This window comes from Festucalex cinctus, chromosome 2 (genome assembly GCF_051991245.1).
Source record: "Festucalex cinctus isolate MCC-2025b chromosome 2, RoL_Fcin_1.0, whole genome shotgun sequence".
NCBI classification, from domain to species: domain Eukaryota; kingdom Metazoa; phylum Chordata; class Actinopteri; order Syngnathiformes; family Syngnathidae; genus Festucalex; species Festucalex cinctus.
Genome location: NC_135412.1, coordinates 4,161,273 through 4,183,395, shown reverse-complemented (window position 1 = coordinate 4,183,395; position 22,123 = coordinate 4,161,273). Strand labels below are relative to the sequence as shown.

General features: G+C 42.0%; 1 protein-coding gene across 3 annotated transcripts in view; it reads left to right on the top strand.

Moving 5' to 3' along the window:
* Positions 1–6,196: 6,196 nt before the first annotated feature.
* The window catches only part of nrp2a (neuropilin 2a), a 93,124-nt gene continuing 77,197 nt past the window's right edge, over positions 6,197–22,123 (top strand). For all 3 annotated transcript variants that reach the window (XM_077512350.1, XM_077512349.1, XM_077512351.1), the window contains exons 1-2: positions 6,197–6,840; positions 17,252–17,429. In XM_077512350.1, the coding sequence (XP_077368476.1) occupies positions 6,768–6,840; positions 17,252–17,429 (251 nt within the window). In that variant the 5' untranslated portion in view covers positions 6,197–6,767. The remainder of the gene's footprint in view (positions 6,841–17,251; positions 17,430–22,123) is intronic.

Sequence of the window (22,123 nt, the reverse complement as noted above, 5' to 3'; positions counted from 1 at the left end):
CCATTTGCGGCCCGCCGTCCATTTTTCAGTGGCCCGCGACATATGCTAAAAATGGCATTTGACTCAGTTCAAATAAAAATAAACTAAACAAAAATGTTTGGAGATGGTTAAAGTAAGACCGGAGGGTGTCAAAAAACACAGATGCCATTAAAATTAATGAAATAACTAATACTAAAATTCAAAAAGCAAACTCATTTACAAAATAAAATAAAAACGAAAATGCTTTTTAAAAAAACGAAAACTAACTGAAATTACATTTTATGTTTACAAAACTAACTAAAACTATAATTATAGCAAAAATGTCCTTCATTTTAGTCTTTGGTTTGGTTTGATTTTTTTAGTAGATTTATTTCGATATAAACCGGAATAATGACGTTTGAAAGTATGTCTGTCACACAGAATCTAACAGTCATCTAACAGCAGCCAATAGAAAAGCACCTTCAGATGAAGTTGCACCCATATTTTTTTTTTAAATATTGCGCACAAGTTATACACATTAAAAAAGAAAAAAAACTAATACTAATACTGAAACTAACTAAACTAAAACTAAGCATTTTTAAAGAACTAAACTAATAAAAAAAAGGAAAAATTCCCAAACTATAATAATTTACTACCATATTATAAATAAATTAGTTTATATACTGTAGCATTTTTCTAAATATGCAAAAATTAATTATTTTTACAATTTTTAGTACTAAACACAATTTCTCTTCATAACATTATGTGGCCCTCAAATGAAAAAAGTTTGGACACCCCTGGTCTCTATTCGCACTCCTGGAGCCTGACGTCCACGTGCAGTTGCCTGCCCCCATTAGGCACACTTGGGCACTGCAAAGGAATCACAACGATCATAGATAGATAGATAGAGTTTAATATGTCTGCGGTCTGTGTTGCTTCTCTCTGAAGTAATAGCAGTCTTGGAGTTTTTTGTTTTCTTTTGTTTTGTTTTGTTTTGTTTTTTTACTGCATGTTCATAAGAATGGAGGAGGAGCTGCATGACATCCAGATGTTTCACATCACAGCACATGCAGGACCATTGTTTGAGACTGTATGATGATGATGATGATGTGCACGTGTGCAATTGCTACCTTGCATTGACTGTATAGCGGCAAAATATAGCAGAAGTTGTGAAAAGGGCCCGCCATTTTTGAGAAAATGTTCCAAAGTGTCTGTGTGTGGGGGGGCAGGTTGGTGCTGTGCGTTCACAATGCAGACGGGCCTTTGAGAATCGAGATCAGATGAAATTTTTATGATCCCACCCGGGAATCTGGGTCACCGTGGGTGCCAAGCACTAAGGAAAGGTAAAAGTACGACAAATGTTGACTCTTGCAAGACACTTCAGTCTACATTTCATGCTGCAGTAACAAAAAAACGAATGGATAGAACAGAGGCGCAACACGGATGAATACCAAAATCTTCATCTTGATCCTCCACCCTTGCTCTACCGACAAGTCCTCTTAGCCCCGCCCTCTCTCTCTCTCTCTGATACACACTTACAAGCTGATAGGGCCAATCAAATCGCCGCCATTAGATCAAATGTTGAGTCTGATGAGCAGGAGTTAAGAACCACTCAAAAACACTCCAACAACCTCGAGAATGTTGACTGGTAAAAATGCTGCGATGATTGTTGTGGTGGGCGGGCGGCGAGAAGCTGAGAGAGTGAAATGTAGAGGTGGGGGTGTTATCAGTCACGCTGTCAGTCTCCAAGGACAACTTTGTGATAAGAGAGGCAACGCGACATCTCGCGGTCTCCTCTTAGTGCATGTGCTGAGTTCTGCTTGTCCCAATACTTTTGTCTACGTTCAATAGCTCAGCCTGATGATGCATTCAAACTGATCACCAACATTAACTCAGGAGCACAATATTAAAAAAAAAAAAAAAAAAAAACTTTAACCTGCAAAACAAAAATCTAAAATAATTTGTGCCGATTTTTTTTTTTTTTGCCGTGTGCAAAGCGTCCATGCTCAGTGCTAACAAAACCCCTACACCACCGAGCGATGCTCCTTGCGCACACTCTGCCAATAATGAGAGCGCCACTGCCCCCTAATGTAGTGGAGGTGCAATTGCACTTTATTCGAGGACAGTAAAAAAAATAATAATAATAATAATAAAATAAAAAAGCATGTTCCCCGAGGTCAAACCCACTTGATGATTTCTTCCCCTGGTGAAATCGTTCAGAAAAAAAAAAAAAATGTGGACAATTCTACTAAAGCGTCAGTAGGCTACTCCATATTGGAATTCACGCCATCTTCTTTTCCCTCCGACAACTCTTTTGAAATCCTCTAGTGGACTGTTGAGGCTCCATTAGCCAAGCATTGACCTAATGTTAGGTGAGAGCGCATAGGAGGGGGGGGGGGCGTGGTGGATGTTGACAAATGGGCGAGAGGGGTATCACATGACCCCTGAGGAATGAGAGTGGGGGTAGTTGTGGTAGAACAGAGTTGCGTGGTGGTTGTACACTGTCCGAGTCTTTATCTGTTTATCAAGTGAGGGGGGGTTAAATGAAGGGAGTTCCTACCCACCGCCAACCACATTTTTAGTTTGCATGCATGACGCTAAATATTGATGAATTGCTTTACGGCCTACATACAAGAGCAGAAGGCCCAGATTAGCCAATCAGAATGACATTTGACAGCCCCCCCCTCCCCCGGGCCAGAGGTGGTCTTAAAAAGTGAGTGACATGCTGCAAGAAGGGTGCAAGTTGATGGCAGCTAGTCAACCATAGGGTTGAGTCAGGGGCGGGGTTAATACACACATGCATAAATATATACACGCACGCACACGCAGACACACTTGTCATGCAACCTTCAGTCAAGGGCACTGGATTCTTTTTATTCCTGCAGGGAAGTTCTTAAGTTTTATAAAGTAGTTATGTTCTTTTCAAATACGTAGAATGAAACTTTAATGGTTCCTTTTCTTTTCTTTTTTTTCCCTTCTACTTCTGGTTCAAACACAATCTTATCCTGGGAACTGGTTTACCTCGAACTGTGAAGTTACATTAAAATTAAAAATAAATAAATAAATAAACAGCCCGGTGGAATAGGGCTGGGAATCTTTGACTGTCTCACGATTCGATTCGATTACTATTTTTGGGCCTACAATTCGATTCAGAATCGATTCTCGATTCAAACGATTTTCGATTCAAAATGATTTAATTGACAAATGATTTCTGTTTCAATTTCCAGATATGCACAACATTGTCATGATCTACTCCAGTCTGCTTTGCAAGACAAAATGTGGGCTACAACTGCATTTTCCCCTTCTTCTTCATTTGTAATTTAAATAAAATTGATTTTTGTATATTAATATCAATTCGATTCGATTAATAAATGAGAATCTTGATTCTTTTATGAATCGATTTTTTGGCACACCCCTAGTGGTTAGCATGTTAGTTGGAGCCATACTACTTTTATGTGAATTTTTTTTGTTTTTGACAGTCATACGCTTAATATTTAGGTTTATGCCTACATATTCTGTTATATTTTTTTACACACCCATGAAACACCTTTGGGTCTTTTGGAATGATTCCTTCTCCTATGCATCATCAATATATATATATATATATATATATTTTTTTTTTTGTTCATTTTTTTTTTTTTTTTATGATATTGTGACTTTTTTTTTTTATCTCTCCAACCTCCCCACAATATTGTGATAATTATCATATCGTGACCATATCGTGATAATATAATATTGTGATGTTTGGATAACGTTACATCCCTAGTTGTCATACATGTGAAAAAGAAGTTGTTGTAAAATCTGAAAACATTTTATTATTAAAAATAATAATAATAATAACTAGACTAAGTGCAATTTCTGGAGAAATTGCGTGGGAATGCTGAATGCTAAGATTTGAATGCATGTGGGATGCTTATGAAGTAAATTGAGAGATAAATTATGAAATTATAACCTCCTGGTGCCACCAAGCAGTATCAGACACCTGGTATTGATAAGTTCTACGAATGGAAGTGGGCGTGGAAAGTGATACTTAGAAAAAGTTTAATGTCTGTCCCATTGAGAATGAATGGTGAAAAGTTGATATTTAACATTAAATTGTGTGAATACTCTAAGTAATTTGGAATCAGGCAATAAATACCCAAGATGGCGTGAATTTTTGAAGCAAGTTGAAATTTGAATGATGTAAATTGAAAGTATTATCTGGGAGTTTTTACGCGGCAAAAAAGTGTGGAGAATAAAAATTACAATAACATATGTGGGAATGCTTCAGCATTCCCACAATAATAACACTCACGTTAACTTTCACAGCAAATGACAGCGTTTTGAATGTAATTCTGCTCTCTTGAGAGAATGTTTATTCTTTTGCACTCTTTTTTTTTTTATCTTCTCTTTATCATCATTGTGATGGTAGTTCTGTGTACAGCAAAATACAGTAACAGTACCCACAGAAATGAAAAAGCACAGCACACATCAAGTTCATCTTTCAATGCTGGCTGAACTGAGGTCTTGTAAATTACAACATTTTGTGTGACATCATGCATGACAACAGTTGGGAATGAAGTTTTGTGGGAAAAGGGCATATTTTCCCAGAATGTTTGGTTCCATGATAAATCATCCAACCTCAGCGGCGTTGGGCTCGTGTGTCTCGGAGCGTTCAGCATCCACGATTTTTCACCGCCTCCCTCGGCTTCCTGTGGGTCCGCACCTTTTAAGAATGCACCTCGCCAACTCAAATAAAGATGCCAATGAGGCCTCATTATGTGGAGTCCTTCTATTACATAGTAACTCAAGCCATGGGCAGGGCACATGGGTAGGACTTTCTCAGCAGATTATTTTGGGCCCGCTAGTGTGTCATTAGACCGCCGCCGCTCTGAATTTAGTCCGGTTGATTGCAGGGCTGACTGGGCCGGGCTGAGGTGGGCTCCGCTGCACCAGTTGAGTCAAGGTCTCTTATGACAATTGCGAGGCTGTTTGATGGGTTCGGTGGTGAAAGGCCACCATGTGCCATTTGTTTTGCACCCCTCCCCTTTGCCCAAGGCCGTACCCCAGGGGTGTCCAAACTACGGCCCGGGGGCCATTTGCGGCCCGCCGTCCATTTTTCAGTGGCCCGCGACATATGCTAAAAATGGCATTTGACTCAGTTCAAATAAAATAAAAACAAAAATATTTGGAGATGGACAAAGTAAGAAGCGAAGGTGTCAAAAAACACAGGAGCTATTAAAGGTTATTTTATTTAACTAAAACTAACGAAAAAATTAAAATTCAAAAAATAATTTCGTTAACGAAATAAAATAAAAATGAAGATGCTTTTTTAAAAAAAGAAAACTAACTGAAACTACATTTTATGTTTAAAAAACTAACTAAAATAAAACTAACTATAATTATAGCAAAAATGTTTTACTCTTTGGTAATTAATTTAATGCATGAGCCTTTGGGGATGATTTTAAATGTGACTTTTAGTCGATTTATTTTGATATCAACCGGAATAATGACGCCCATGGTGTTTTTTAAATATTGAGCACAAGTAATATACATTAAAAAAAACTAAAACTAATACTGAAACTAACTAAACTAAAACTAAGCATTCATTAAAAAACTAAAACTAATACAAAAACTAACAGAATCACCCTGAAAACTAATTAAAACTAACTAAAAAAAAAACTCAAATCAAAATAAAAACTAAAATGAAAAATTCCAAAACTATAAAAATAACCCCACTACCATATTACAAATAAATTGCATTATATACCTGTCGCAGTTTTCTAAATATGCAAAAGCACAAATCAATTATTTGTACAATTTTTTTTTTTAGGACTAAACACAATTTCTCTTCACAACATTATGTGGCCCTTGCGTCCTTCTGTGGCCCTCAAATGAAAAAGTTTGGACACCCCTGCCGTACCCCAACCCTCACTGTCTTTCCTGGGATGATCTTTCTGTCTCCTTCCTCCAAATCTTTGCAAACAGACTTCGGAGGTGTTTGGTTTATGGGACGCGCTGTCTTATCAAGGCCTTATCTGTGTGAAGGGCTCCCTATCTCTGCTCGGATCGTCTCACGTTGTTTTTGTGACGAGATTGCGCGTGAGTGTACAACCCCCCCATTCCCCCCCCAGTAGCCCACCCCTTTCCTCTCTCTCTCTTTCTCTCTCCCCTAAATTCAGCAACCGCTTGGAGGGGGCGGGGCCAAGGCGCAGCGACTGTAATGCGATAGCAGCTCGGCTCAAAAGTGAGGCGACTCTCTCTCCCCCCCACATTCACACACACAACTGTTACGCACACGGGACGCACGCTTGGGGACGGAGCAGATCTCAGACTCTGCTGCTCGTAGACACGCTCACGCATTCTGCTCCGCGACGCTCACATTTCTGGCTCCTTGCATCTTCGCTCAAGTGACGCTGCCTGCCGCGGACCTGCTGTCCACTTCACGGCAGTCGAATCGACCCCCCCCCTCGTGTGCGTAAAATCACGCGTGGACCAGAGAGGCGCACCCCGGAACACGGACTGCACACTCCGCGGATCCTCTTGACTCCTCCACGCTGGGAGTCATCAGCACCCCTTTTTTTTTATTTTTATTTTTTATTTTTTTTTGGATGACTTTCATTCGCTTTGAATGTGGATGTGCTGCCCGTGCATGGCGTGAGGCAAATTCAAGACGTTTTTATTTGTTGTGTGACATGTAGTTGTCACGTTGTCCCATCGACGGTGATTTGAAAGGGATTATTGAACTCATTCCTGTTTAATCGCGAGAGGATGTGGAGCACGTTTTAGCTTCTACGAAAAATTCAGACCAACCTATTGCATCTTCCAAGATGGATTTTGTGTGCTCGATGTTTGGATGGTTATTGGCACTGTGCCATGTGGTGCTGCAGGTCAGAGGAGAAGGTGAGTTTAACTTGTGCTTTTAGTCTGTGTGTGACAAACTTGATCCGGTCTTGTTATTGCCTATTATTTATTGTTATCTATTCCAAAAGTGGCTTTATCCACAGTTCTCGCTTTTTCTCTTAACTTTAAGAAACTCCGAATTGGTGTCCAAAAAGCAAGAGTAAACATCTGAGCTAGTAGTTGTTTATAGGAATGCTAACTGGCGCCTAATCGGCACCACAATAATCTTCATCTGGGAGTAAAAGTCTGCGTCCTTCATTATCGCCTCCTGTTCGGTTGGCTCACGCGACCCCCCCGGAAGCATAAACGCACCAGAACACAGGATGAAATAAACCAGCGGAGCATTTTATGTCATCAAATAATATAAAAGATGCCTTTTTATTCACAAATAAATACATGTTAAGTACTAGGGGTGTGAATTGCCTCGTACCTGACGATTTGATCCGTATCACGATTCACAGGTCACGATTCAATTCGATACCGATTAATCCCGATACGAATTTACAAGTCGATTGTTGCGATATTTTTTTACTCAAATTTATAAAATAGCATTCAGTTAATTTATATGTACACTGTAAGATTTGTATGAAAATGTATTATTATCTTCTAACTGTGAGCCACTGTATGTAACAAACAGGTTTAACAACATTTTTCACGTTTGAACAGCCTTGAAATACAATATTAAGGCTTTATGTTCCATTAATATAACATTCTTCCATGCTTAAGGTGTGAAAGTTAGACGTTTTGTTGAATATTTTTCCATCAAAAATGGATGTTAAAAAAATCGATTCGGCTGCCTATTGAATCGATTCGAGAATTGCGTGCTGTAGTATCGCGATGTATTGCCGAATCGATTTTTTTTTAACACCCCTATTAAGTACAAAACATTATTTTAACCCATTTGACGTGTAATATCATGATAGTAAGTAGCCAAAAATGGAATTTAATTACTCATAATCAAAATGTGTGCATCTTGTAAGCTTTGTAGATTTTCCACGACAAATGACAATTTATGTAGTTAATCATTCTCGAAATATGTAAAGCATGTAAACTATTTATTTTATTTTTTTTGTGATAAATGGTAACTGAATTAATCATTACCAAAATGTAGCACGTAGGCTAGGCTCAACTAAATAGTGAATTTTGAAAGATGAAGTAGCGAAAGGAAAAATGTGTTGTTTTTGTAAAGAGTATTTATGTGTCATTTAATCAAAGTTTTATTGCTCTTAGTCACCAAGATAAGTGGGAAGCATATGATCTCACTGATGGTGACGGTTGCTTTTTATGACCTCTTCCTCTTTTTGGCTACTTGTTCCATCATGTGTCTCATGTTTGTGGGAGACTGTAACATGTTGGTTTGTAGGTGCGCGCGTGCGTGTGCTTGTGCGCGTTTCCCTGGCTGCCGATGCACCGCTGATGCTAGACAGATGTAAGACCTCTTGGTAGCCACGGCCCCAAGAAGCTCCATCCCCTCCTTCTTGTGTCCCCCTGCCAAGAGGCTGCCTCAAGAGCCACATTACAGTCGGCGGCAGAGGAGGGAGAGGCAGGAAGGGAGCAGCCCGAAGGCCGGGCAGGCAGCCTCGGGGAGCCGGTGGAAGAGGAGGAGCAGCAGTATTAGAGAAAAGAGTTGTGTGTGTGTGTGTGTGGAGATGCGCGCCATCCGCCAAAACGTGACGTGGAAGGAGGGAGGCCTGCCGGCGAGGCTCGTGGGGTGGGCTGTTCATGCCAGAGGGCAACATCAAAGCTGCCGGGTCGCCGAGTTAAAATGGACGGAGACGGAGCGGATCAAGGTTCAAGAAGTGAGAGTGGATTCACAGACAGTGGCTCCCTTGTGAGTTGATGCGCAACAGGGCCTCTTTAAAGGGGCCGGTTTCACTCAGGAAAATGCACTTTTTGAATACAGGATTTAAACAAAAAAATTACTTCTCAATTTACAGATATGGGCTTTTCATAACGTGTGGGGGCGATTTCGTCCTAAACCCCCACACCCCCAACCTGTATTTTGCCATTTTGTGTTTGTCTTGTAAACAGCGGGCCGTTTCTGTGGAAAGACAGTGTTTACACCCTCCAGCCAATCGCAGAGCGGGGGGGGGGGGGCGCGTCGCAAACGGGGCCGGGCGAACGTGTCGGCTGCGTGACGTCACTCCCGCGGCAATTTGAAAGCACGCACGGATTGTTATTTTTTTTCCACTCACTCACTCACAGAAACTTACATGTGTGAAGGAGTGAGTGAAAAAAAAACCCACTGTCTTTCCACAGAAACAGCCCGCTGTTTACAAAACAAGCATTTTTCAATAAGTAACTGTACATTATATCAACAATTTACAATTGCTTCATTGATTTTTACCATGTTTAACTCATTCACTGCCATGGACGGAAAAAGACGTCAAATGATGATTATTTTTTTTGTGCTGGTCTGGCAATGAATGTGTTAATAAATAATTAAAAAAAAAAAATCAAAGTGGCCCTTGCAGCTTTCTATTTTAGTGTGTTTACACCCCTCCAGCCAATCGCAGAGTGGGGGGGCGTGTCGCAAACGGGGCCGGGCGAACGTGTCAGCTGCGTGACGTCACTCCCGCGGCAATTTGAAAGCACGCGCGGATTTTTTTTTTCTCACTCACTCATTCACACATGTAAGCTTCTGTGAGTGAGTGAGTGAGTGAAAAAAAAATCCGTGCGTGCTTTCAAATTGCCGCGGCAGTGACGTCACGCAGCTGACACGTTCGCCCGGCCCGTTTGTGACACGCCCCGCCCCCGCTCTGCGATTGGCTGGAGGGGTGTCTTTCCACAGAAACAGCCGCTGTTTACAAAACAAACACAAAATGGCAAAATACAGACTGGGGGTGTGGGGGTTTAGGAGAAAATTACCCCCACACTTTATGAAAAGCCCATATATACAAATTGAGAAGTAATTTGTTTGTTTAAATCCTGTATTTAAAAAGTGCATTTTCCTGAGTGAATCCGGCAGACAGCCCCTTTAAAGAGACATTTGAGCAAGTGGCCTCCGTTAATATGAGCAAAGCATCCAGCAACAAGCTGGAGCTCGACTTCCCGCAACTATCGTGACCGTGACCGATGACCCTTGCAAAGCAGAAATGTGCTTGGATGTGCACGCTTCACTTGTCCACTTTTCAAGGCTGCCCACCACTCGGGATGCAGACAAACTTACATTCCACACTTGTGCTGCTAATCACAATGCTTGACTCGCTGACATGTACATTAATTACCAGAACCACCAGGATTAATATTCCCTGCATTAAGCCGCTCATTTGCATGTTTATCGAGTGGGCGGTTGTGCGGCGCCTCCAACCTATGGTATCGTTTTCTCCCAGAGTTTGCTCTGCTCGTTTAATCATTTGTTTTTCAAATGCTGGCTTCGGGCCGCTTCTCGTTTTTCCCCTCCTCGTGTTTTTTTTTGCTGTTTGTTGTCTGTCTTCCCTCGAGCCGCCCTTTCCAATCTTTAAATCTGCCTCGCTCGCAGAGGTATCAGCTGTGAAAACAAGGTCACGTCTCAGCGTTACTTGGCCAAGCGGCCTGTTCAATTTGAGTCAGGTATGCATGCATGCATGCAAACAGCCTCCATAAATAGACCAGAGCTGGGTCTTTCACGTGGCTTTATTTTAATGGCCTGGGGGGGTGGGGGGGGCGCTTAGTAGATGAGAGCACCGAGTTTGGCGGAGCATATAGGATTCATTGTGATTCAAAAGCGGGGCGAAAGCGTTAGCGTTGCGAGGTGTGCGAGCCCGTGAGAAGATAAAGCGTTCAGGACAGGGGTGGCAACAAATCAGCGGAGTCACGCAGCAAAATACTAATTCTTCACGCCTCTCCCCTGCTGATGTTGACTCGCCGAAGTGCGTCTCTGGAGAATTGCCTCGCCGTTGTCATTTGGACACCGCCGCGCTGAGGAAAGAGAGCGGCAGGGAGGCAAAGAGACATGATACTGCAGTCAGGTAGTGTTTAGGATTAGGTCCCCGCAATTACCCCCCCCCCAACCATCTGTTTCCCGATTGATCCATTGAACCATCGATCACAATGGGCAGCACTGTGCATTTAGCTAATTAGCATGGGGCACTTATCCTGTTAGGGAGGGAAGAGCAGAAAGGAAGAAGAATGGAAGTAAAAAAAAAAAAAAAAGCGGGTGGGTGGTTCACATTATCTCTCCTTTATGTGGCTTTTGTTAGTTCCTTAAGGGAAGAAAATCCCGTTAAAGATTTCAAACTGAGGAACAAAAAGCTCGCCGACAATCATTTCTGTCGGATGATCAGCAGCACGAAAGTGTCGATTAGGGCTGGTTATTTTCGCCAACGTCACGATACGATACGTATCGCGATACAGGGGTCACGATACGGTACGATACGTTTCGCGATACATACGTATCCCAATACTTGTTCTTCAAGGCGATACGTATCCCGATATATTACATTAATTTACTTGTATTTTATAATAACAGTCATATATTTACCTACAGGATATGTTTGTTATGCTGACTGACAAAAATATTTTTGTTAGCAGCTCTTCTGGTTTACCACCTAGCGGCATGCCTGGTTTAAATGTACACGCGCTGCAGAAATATTTGGGAAAATAAAAACAGCATTTTTTTTCATGTAACACATTCTATTTCATTTTTAAGCAACATATATTAAAATTTGTATATTAAGACACATACGTGCTATGTTAACTCATTTGCTCCCAATAACGTGTAAATACTTTTTTTTTAATGTTGTGTCCCAAAGACGTATTTATACGTTTTTTGTTTTTTTGTTTTTTTATGCTAGAGCATACAGAAGGCTTTGATGCAGCCTCTCAACTGCAAAGAACGGTTGCAGAAATGGTAGTTATTATACAAACGGCCAGCAGGTGGCAGCAGAGCAAAGGAGATCAACCAGGGCCATGTAGAAAAAAGCTAAATTTCTTAGAATTTTAAATAGATTTGTGAAAACTGATGGAACTTAGCTCTCTTCTAATGCTAATTGCTGCAAAACGGAAACAGATAGAGACATACTTTTTTTTCCTGATGAAAGAAGAGACTTTAATCTTTCTTTTGATAGGTTCCATGCTTTTATAGCAATAGAACACAATATTCTGTGGCCCTTGCAAAATCAGTCAAAATACAGTAAAACAGCCGGGAGCGAACGGGACTGCTTCTGTGAAAATGGCGGCGAGTGAATGAGTTAACTGCCTATTTAACGTTAACGAGCAATATCGATTCTGAAGCCTGCGTATCGATACGTGTATTGTAATGAGGCCCGCAACGATATATTGCCGTGTCGATGATGTGTAAACTCATAACTGAGACCCCCCCCCAATGCAACTGCGAGCGGACCTCTCTTCTTCGTCACTCCTCATCTTCTCCCCGAGTCCAGTATGCTGAGATTAAAGCTCATCTCTGGACTGAATGGATGAGCGCTGCTCATTGGCCCCTCTCATTCCCTCACTCTGGGTGATAGCACTTTTTAATTAAGGTGGTGGTGGTGGTGGGGTAGACTGGGAATGATGGAGGGATTTATCAGCCTCCCTCCACATTCGCTGCTTATCCCAGAGCGTTACGGCACCCTTCCCAGATAAGGCAGCTAATAGAAATGAGCGCCATACGCAGACATGCACATTTTCGCCGATAATGAAGATAAGGCGGTGGCTCCTTTGTGCGGAGATGTCTGGATCTGGCTGGATGTGGGAACACCACACACACAAAAACACACACAGAGAGAACACTTCATAAATGGAACGAAACGTTGCAATTATTACATGCATGCGCGCAGAAAGTTTGGCGAATATGAATTCATTAGGGCCGGGAATCTTTGACTGTCTCATGATTCGATTTGATTGCGATTCAGAATCGATTCTCGATTCAAACGATTTTCGATTCAAAATGATTTGATTGACAAATGATTTCTGCTTCAATTTACAGATATGCACAAAATTGTCATGATCGACTCCGGTCTGCTTTGTAAGACAAAATGACAAATAGAGACATTAAAGTGTTTTTTTTTTTTTTTGTTTAAAGTAGTGCTGTCAAAGTTAAAGCGTTAAATAATTAATTAATCACAAAAAAATATCGTATTATTCATTGTATTACCACAGATTAATCACACTATTAATTTTGATCGCAGATGATCCTTTTTTTAGCCGACAGTGGATGGTTACATTAAAGGTAGCTGTTGGAGTTTGAGCAATAAACATAACTACATGCATTAAAGTGAAGCATTTAATAAATGTTTACATATGGCGTGGGTGAATTTTTACCATTTTAAATTCTGCAAATAATTAATTGATTAGAAAAAGTAGGATGAGCGTGTGCAGCGGGCAAAAAAAAAAGAAGCTTTTTTAAGTCAATGATTAATCACAATTCTACGATGTGATTAATCTGATTAAAAATTTAATCGTTTGACAGCTCTAGTTTAAATATTTATTAATTTTGTATTATAAGTGCCTTTTTCCACAAAAACAGCATGTGGGCTACAACTGCCTTTTCCCCTTCTTCTTAATTTCTAATTGAAATAAAATCGATTTTTGGATATTAATATCGATTCGATTCAGAAATGAGAATCTCGATTCTTTTATGAACCGATTTTTTTGGCACAACCCTAGAATTCATGCAAAGGCGACATGCACTGTAAACAGGGAAGGCCGCTTAATTGAGGACAGACTGTTCCGTGCTCAAATAGTTGATCACGTTTACTGTATTATGAAACAACTCCAGGAAATAACTGCGCGTCTCCGTAATGCCCTCAAGTGACATAACTAAAACATAGATGTCATTTTGTAACTAACAAAGAAGATTTCCACACAAACATGCGTGTGACTTGCGTTTCTTCACGAGCACCACTCACTCTTGTCATTGTTTTTCTCCTTTATAATCCTAAATTGCTTCCTTTCATTTTCCCACTACCTTCTGATCAATCTCCCTGCGTTTTTTTTTCTTTTTCTGCCTCAATCCATCTTTTATCCGTAGTGCATTCCCCTTTTCTCCCTCCCCGTCCTTCCCTGTGGCTTAAATAGGCAGCAGAGGAAGAAAGTGTCAATGTTGCAGGATGCTCCCGGCATGGCTTAACACACACATACTGAAAATCGGGCCACAATTGGAGCATTTTTTTTCTCTCCCGTGCTATCAACGTCAGTAAAGGCCTGACAGATGTGACAGATGTGTGTAAAAATGATGCTGGGTGATTGTCCTGAGGTGTGCTAAGAGTGTTTTTTTTTTTTCTTTCTTTCTTTCTTTCTTTCTTTCTCGGGAGTCGGCTTTTTTGTTCATTATTTGTGCTCACAAATCCTGATGTGTGTTGTCAGCGAGTCACAGATTCCGTGATTGCAACCTGACACGCGCTGAGAGGAGCAACTGGTTGTGTTGAGTGTTTGTACAACGTGTCTCATAATTCATTCATCACAATGTAAATAACAAGGAGAAGATTTTTGCAACCACAACGTAGTTACAAGAAAAGCAAACAGGTGCAGATTCTCATCCTACTTTTTCTTCTTTTTTGTATTTTTTTTGACTGTCTGGACATCCCGTGGCACCACGCTGCCTCTTACGGGTCAGTTTAGGATCCCTGACAGACACTTGCTCTGGTTTTGCGTGCTGTGTTGGTCATCTCTGCGATTGGCTGGCAACCAGTCCGGGGTGTACCCCGCCTACTGCCCAAAGCCAGCTGAGATAGGCTCCAGCATCCAGACCCTTGCGTAGGCCTAGTTTAACTCTTTTACTGCCAAAAAAAAAACCCCAAAACAAACAACCCCCACAGTGCCATTTCGCCGATTACGAGCATTCATCAGATTCCGTCACATTTTATTGTAATTACATACACCAGCAGCCCATTGAAAAGAGATACAATGTTGCCATCTGCTGGCCATAGTTAGGTGGTGTTTTTGATTCCACAACCCATTGACCAGGCAGCGCTGCACTTAGACATTGTTCCGTCCATTGAAGAAAAAAACAAAACAAAACATAGAAGACGTAATTTCACGTTTATGGCAGCATACATTGTGATTTTCTTAATCGTTATTAGACGTTTTTGGCAGTCAAAGAGTTAAATAAGTGTGTTTGCACATGGGTACGTGCACTTGTGTGTTCATCTTTTAACCTTCCAATCATCGGAGACTGAGAGCTACTCGCCGGGCAGCTTTCCCCAAAGGCTGAAATCTTCTGTGCCAGGAAGACGTGCACAATAGTACGCGTGGGCGTCTCTCCACAAAGGAAGTCATTGCAGCGCTTTCAAATGTCAAAGAATCTTAAGTGTGCCTTTTAAGCACAATAGGAGGTGGAAATGTCAAAGCTTGAAGGGTCTATTACACTTCAAGCCTGTGGTGCACCTTTTTTCACTTCCTTGTTGTTTTCACCGATTGTTTTTTTTTTTAAGAAACTTGCAAGAATATCAACCCATTTATGTCAAGACGGGCCGCAGCTCACTAAGTTGTCACTGTGTAGTTTAGAGAGCAGTTTCTCTTGTTTATCCAATAAATGCCAGTCAAAGTATTGTTTTACATTCAAGACCACACCATTTGAACATCAAATGTATAGAAACTATACAAAGGTATAGACCCTTTCATGGCCCATGTCACGATGACTTCACGGTGTGTACTGGAGGCAAAAACAACTTGCCGCTGCATGCAATGAAGTGCAGCTAGAAGTATGCTGGTCGAAAATGTCCTCTTGTTGTGTTTTTGGTTGCCAGAACCGTAAAAGCACCAACAAAAATTTGAAATTAAGTAATCGCAGACGGCTGTGGTTAAACGCGATTAGGCGAAAGGACTGGAATGAGGCTATCATCAACAATGCTCGGGTTTGCAGCGCACACTTCATATCAAGTAAGATTTAACTATCAGATTCAGCCTGGGCAATGATATGAGCTAAACTTAGTTGTGATTTAAATTACTTAAGTTAGTCATTATTTGTGTGTCATTATTCTTTTTACATGCACGGACTTACAAAAAGTCTGTGTTTACATGCTACATGCGCTAATGCTAACCGCTAGCTAACCAAACGTTAGCTGTATGTTTCAGTTTTGTGGAGGCGAAAGCCCCCACAATGGTTCCGATAACTTGTTGTCAAATTTTTGTAGGAGAGGTGCATGCCTCGTATATCCTCGTCTTCTGTCCCTGTCGTTGACTTGGCAGCACTTGCGACCGCACGACACAAAATCCTCGCTCAAGTTGTTATATTCTAAATTTTGAACATGTCCATTCAAGACGTAGTTGTAGACCTGTAATGATTTATAGGCCTTCAGTTTATCTTTAGTATAAACGCTCAGTTTTTCTATAAGGTAGATTTAAATGTCCGGCCATTGCACGGTGGGTAGTCCCGTTAAATCGTCTATCCAGTGCGTGCGTAGGGGTCAGTAAATATCGGCCCATCAGTCAGAGTTAACTTTTTAAAGTAACATTCACCGTTGTGGGGAGTCAGTTTACTCACATATTAACTCAAATGGCCGTTTTCCGCGTCCATTCCCACGTGAACTTTCTGTGAAAATATGCTGACCGGTGTTAGAACCACACGCCACTGAGGTGTCTTTGCCTCCAGCTAAGCCCCGCCCTTTAAATTGCGTCACATTGTTTACAAACTTTGAAGGGCTCCATACAGTAAGCCAGACCGACAGCCAGCACCTGCTGTTGTCATGGAGGCCAATCAGCCTGGCTCCTGTATAATATAAACTAATAATATCTGCAAATATATGGCAAGTCAAAAGTAATAAAAGATACATTGTTCACAAAGATTCCTTGGGGTGTGCGCACATGTGGAATAACTCTATACGTGTTTCTTTTGTATGTGTGTTGACGTGTTTTGGGGAGATAAGACAGCAAAAGAGCTGCGTGTGGCTGAGAAGAGAAAGGCCACTTTGTTGTTGCGTTAGTTTCTCATTACAGAGTTGGGGTGACCAACCCAGAGCCCCGCGAGACAGGCCGTCTGCGTGTCACTTCCTGTCTAAGCCTACCGAGCGACGCCATTGGCAGGCTATTGTTCCTGGGAGAGCGTGATAGGATCGGAGAATGTGTTCTAATGTTTGCAGATTGGCTTGCCGGCGCAACAATTAGAGTTGGAGAACGCTCCCCAAGGGGGAACGGGGCGATAAGAGCCTGGGTGTGGAAAGGGCTGAGTGAGTGTGCGCGTGTAACAACGAATGTGTGTGCGATGATGTCGTATTGTTTTATTAGCCGCTTCGCATTGAGGATCCACAATGGTGGAAGTTTTTCCAATTTCCTCCAAACTGGCGGCCTAAATTGCTTTCTTTGTTTTACTGTTCATCTGTTGCACTACATCTTTACAAGATAATGAGTATAACGTTTATAATCCATTCATGCAAAGTACGCCGAGAAATTGCTCTTCTATACTGTAATCGTATCTTCGTAATCAACGGTTACAATTGTTCGGAATCAGTTGGGTTTTTTTCAATGTTGCCACTGTGTGGTCTTTTGGCAGCGAGCGAGTGTCGAGGTATCTTCGATGCCAGCGAGGCCGGATACATCACCTCCCCCGGATACCCTCTGGAGTACCCGCCTCACCAGAGCTGCCAGTGGGTCATCACGGCGCCGGAGCCCTCGCAGCGCATCGTCCTCAACTTCAACCCGCACTTTGAGATCGAGAGGCTGGATTGCAAGTAAGACAGGGAGGCTTGGCGAGCGTGTTTACACGTTTTTTTTGTTTTTGTTTTTTGTTTTACATATTGTTGTAATTTGCTGTCAGCGGTTCCGCATGGTTTGATCCCAACATTCTGGTCAGTCGCAAAGGCAGCTTTAATTGTGCTTACAAGCTCCGTGTAAGATGCAGGCCATTTAAGTGGACTGTGGTTTTGTTATTGAGAGAATTGCGCACAAACAGCATTGCGCGCATTTTAATGGGGTGGATGCGGCCCGAGCTCGACCGCAAAACATCTTGGCCTCTTCAGCGCTTCTCCGGGGGCAATTACCGGGTAGAGTTCCTTTGCTCGGGGGCACCTCAGCTGTTCATAAGCGCCTCAGTTCAGCTGTTGAAACAGACGAGGAAAGCGGGTCACAACCTTAAAGGCTGAATGGAAGGAATTATTTCAGATCGAGACTGAACCGATGGAAGAAATGATTAAAGGTTGCTGGGGGTGTCAGAGAGAAGGCAAGCAAGGGGAGGGAAGGACAAGAAGCAGGGAATAAAGTCCAGCTGTTTGGATGTGATTCAGTCAAATAATCCAAATCATCTGATTTTATTATTTTTTTTCCTGGTAGAGAGCGAAAACACTTCTCTGTTTTATCTGCTTTCAAAACTCGTGCGCCAATATTTTCGTAATATTGGAAAGTGTTCACAATTAAGTCAAAACAATACACAAGATGTAGCAAGTTTGCAGTTTTTTTTGTTTTTTTTTAAACGACAGAAGCAAATGCAAAAATACTTGTTGCTTTTTTCCCCAATTTGAAAAATATGCTGCTGCACATTCATATAAATTGAAAGTTGAACGTGTGCTATCTCAAATTTTCCTTCCTTGAAGAATGTTTAGTTGCAAATACATTTTTTTTAAAGGTGCATTGTGCAGTTTACAAAGGTAATATTAAAGCTTTTTCTACATCATGCATGCTCCACCAATGGCCAAATGAGTACAAAGAACCCTAATTTTCTTACTGCGACTGCGCCTATTAGCTTGTATCGTCCCTTCAGTGTGGAATATTTGTGGTTAATGCGCCACGTTTCTTGGTTGGACGCGGTGCGCAGCAGCGAAAATCCGCACATTCGTGACGAAAATCCGCACATTCGCATATTGGTCGAAGTTTAAAAAATTTAACTTTTTTCACGTTTCACTTCATGGTAGCCAATCGGCTTCGAGTACGGGTCACGTCACACACAGCGTCCTCTCTATTGTCACCCCGAGCGCGACAACACGGCCAGCCGTGACAGAATGATGATCAAGAAAGTGCTGGTAAGTCTGTTTACTTGCTTTTGAACTGTACCGAGTTAGCAGCAGTGCTTATTATTTACTCTTTTACTGCCACACGTTATCAAAAAACAACCCCCAATGCCAGCGGATTTCGAGCATTTTAACTCATTCTTCGAAGCAAACAGAATATTGTGTTCTTTTTGCTACATAAACAACATGGGTGCCACATGAAAGATCGCATTCCATTCTTTCATTAGGAAAAAAAGTATGTTTCTACCTTATTCCGTTCTTTAGTAATCAAGATTTGAAAATAGATCATTTGAGTGACATTGAGCGAAAATTGAAAAGAAAAGAGTGACATTGAGCGAAAATTTAAAAGAAAAGATACATTTTCTCCACAACAGTGGCTTTGATACTAGTATTTTTTGTTTAGTGACGCTCCGTCAAATTAGGTTTAATGTTACAAAGGCTTTGATCATTCACGTCAGCCTTGAAATCGTTCTATTTTATCAGATTGCGTCATGTTTCATTGTAATTCGCAGCTCTAGTTAGGGCCCGAGCAGATACCGCTGCCATCTGCTGGCCATATTTAGTGGGTGTTTTTGATTTCACAACTCATTGACCCGGCAGCGCTGCATTTGGACGGTGCACTGACCACTAATATATTCACACACAAAAAAAAAAATAGTTGACGTCACTTAACGTTCATGGCAGCATACCTCGTGATTTTACTCAACGTTATTAAACGTTTTTGGCAGTCAAAGAGTTAATGCCAAAGCTATTTTTAGCACAAATGCCGGCCGCCAGATTGCCACTAAAAAAAGCGAAAGTGCTATCACGTTCCTCAAAAGAGGAGAAAATTGTGCCACGGCTGTTTTGTCCCAGGAATGAAGTAGAAGTAGTTGGCGGCGCCCACTTTTTGTTGACTCGCTAAAGTGCTCCACTTCCTTGTTGACCAATGGACACGCCTCCTCCGCTCCGGTGCTCACGAAAGAGCGAATGAACGGCAATCGTTCCAAAGAAACACTACACGGTGAAACGCGAATGAAGCTTTCCAGTTCGCCTTTTCGGATTTGGTCACAATGTAGCACAGAGGCTGCAGTTACGCTTTAGGCCAAAGATGGCAGTCACAAGTTTGAAAAAAAAAGAAAAAAAAAGACAATCTCCACAAGGCTCCTTTTAAATTTAGATCGTGATCACCTAATATTTTGATCAAATAAAACATCGTACTTAACTAAAGACTCTTTTCAGCATCACTACTAACAGACGACAATCTCAGCTTTTCCTCTCCTGCAACGATGTATGCCAAAACAAATGTTAGCAGTTACAGTAGTGTATCGATATATCGTTCACCCCAAGCCTCAATATCATAAACAGACACAATTGAACTTCATTTTCCACTCATCCCGCGTTTCCCTGCAAACTTAAGCTAATAAAGAAATGATGTTTTCCTGTCACGAGCTACCAAAAGCAGCTATGTCATAGACAGTTGATGATGTCTGATTTTTATTAGCCTCCTGTTGTGAACCCCGCGGATAATGTAGCACAATGGATTTCCCGGCCACAGCATGGCACATTAGCGAAACTATTGTTGAGCAACTTAGTTCGACTCGAGTGTGAGAGAAGGCAAAGAGGATGATGATGATGAGAAACATAAAATGTTCCATCTTCGCCACAGAATTTTATGGGGGGGGGGTTCGTTCATGTACGCTCGCCTGAAGGGACGAAGGCCTTCCCCTCTGACACACACCCACTCAGTCTCCCTTCTCTCTGGACGCGTTTGCATGCGAGCGTGGGTGGCGAAACGGTGGGCGCCTGTGAGTAAGTCTGCAAGCATGTGAGTTTAGTCAGAGTTGCTGCTCCCTCCCCTCTGTCTCGTTAGAGTTAGCATATCATACCAGCATCTATTTTTATGAAAAATAAAAATCTCTTCTTTGAGACCCGCGATGCTCTCTACCCCCTTTCGGCGCATGCACGCCCCCGCGAGCGCCGTCATGGGTAGCTGCCTCTCTTTTCCCGGCGCGATGAGGCACAGCAGTGCCAGCGAGCAGAGGAGTAGATTTGTGCAATATTTTCATGCTCGTCTGTGAGGTTAAGGGGGTGGGCAGCCGCTGGAGGGGTGCGGAGGCTAAAGGCTTCCCTGTCTCATTGGGGTCCCAAGAAATCTGCGTGACAGCTGGGATTACAGACCGCACCGGAGCTGTAATTTACCGAAAGAAAGTCAGTACTGACTGGTTTTCCAACACCACAGATCCCCTTCCAATAAAACAAAACAGCACCTAGACTAGTGGCCTTTTATTGTGGGCAGTCTAAGGCACACCTGTGCACTAATCATGGCGTCTAATCATCAGCATGTTGAAATGTCACACCTGTGAGGCAAATGAGAAGTGCTCACACAGATTACACACGAAAGCCCGTTTCAGTGTATCCACAGAAGTTTCTTACCGTTTAGGCCAGGGGTGTCCAAACTTTTTCCTCTGAGGGCCACATACAGAAAAATAGAAAGCTGCAAGGGCCACTTTGATTTTTTTTTTTTTTAGTTATTTATTAACACATTCATTGCCAGACCAGCAAAAAAATTCATCATTTGACGTCTTTTTCCGTCCATGGCAGTGAATGAGTTAAACATTTTAAAAATCAATGAAGCAATTGTAAATTGTTGATATAATGTACAGTTACTTATTGAAAACTGCTTGTTTTGTAAACAGCGGGCCGTTTCTGTGGAAAGACAGTGGGGGTTTTTTCACTCACTCATTCACACATGTAAGTTTCTGTGAGTGAGTGAGTGAGTGAGTGAGTGAGTGAGTGAGTGAGTGAGTGAAAAAAAAATAATAATCCGTGCGCGCTTTCAAAATGCCGCGGGAGTGATGTCACGCAGCTGACACTTTCGCCCGGACCGTTTGTGACACGCCCCCCCGCTCAGCGATTGGCTTGGAGGGGTGTAAACACTGTCTTTCCACACAAACGTCCCACTGTTTACAAAACAAACACAAAATGGCAAAATACAGGCTGGGGGTGTGGGGGTTTAGGACAAAATCACCCCCACCCGTTAAGAAAAGCCCAGATCTGTAAATTGAGAAGTAGTTTGTTTGTATAAATCCTTTATTTAAAAAGTGCATTTTCCTGAGTGAAACCGGCAGACAGCCCCTTTAAATTTGTTTTCAGTAGTTCCTGGTGATCATTGATTCTACATTTGATTTTCAGTCAAATCGTAGTGTTCCGGTTTTTAAATTTATGAGAATCTGGTCACACTTTTCATGCACGTAACTGCAAACTGCAACACCCGCAAGAAGTGCTTGGTCAGCCCCGGCGAGAATCTCTCCAGCTAACATCCCCGCCGGCGAGTTTTTCCCTCAGCGGGTTCAAACCGTCGGCACTCGGCCCTACCGGAGCGCACCCGAACTGCCACGCCGCTGCAGCAATCAAATCTGCAGCTGCTGCATCGAAGCGTT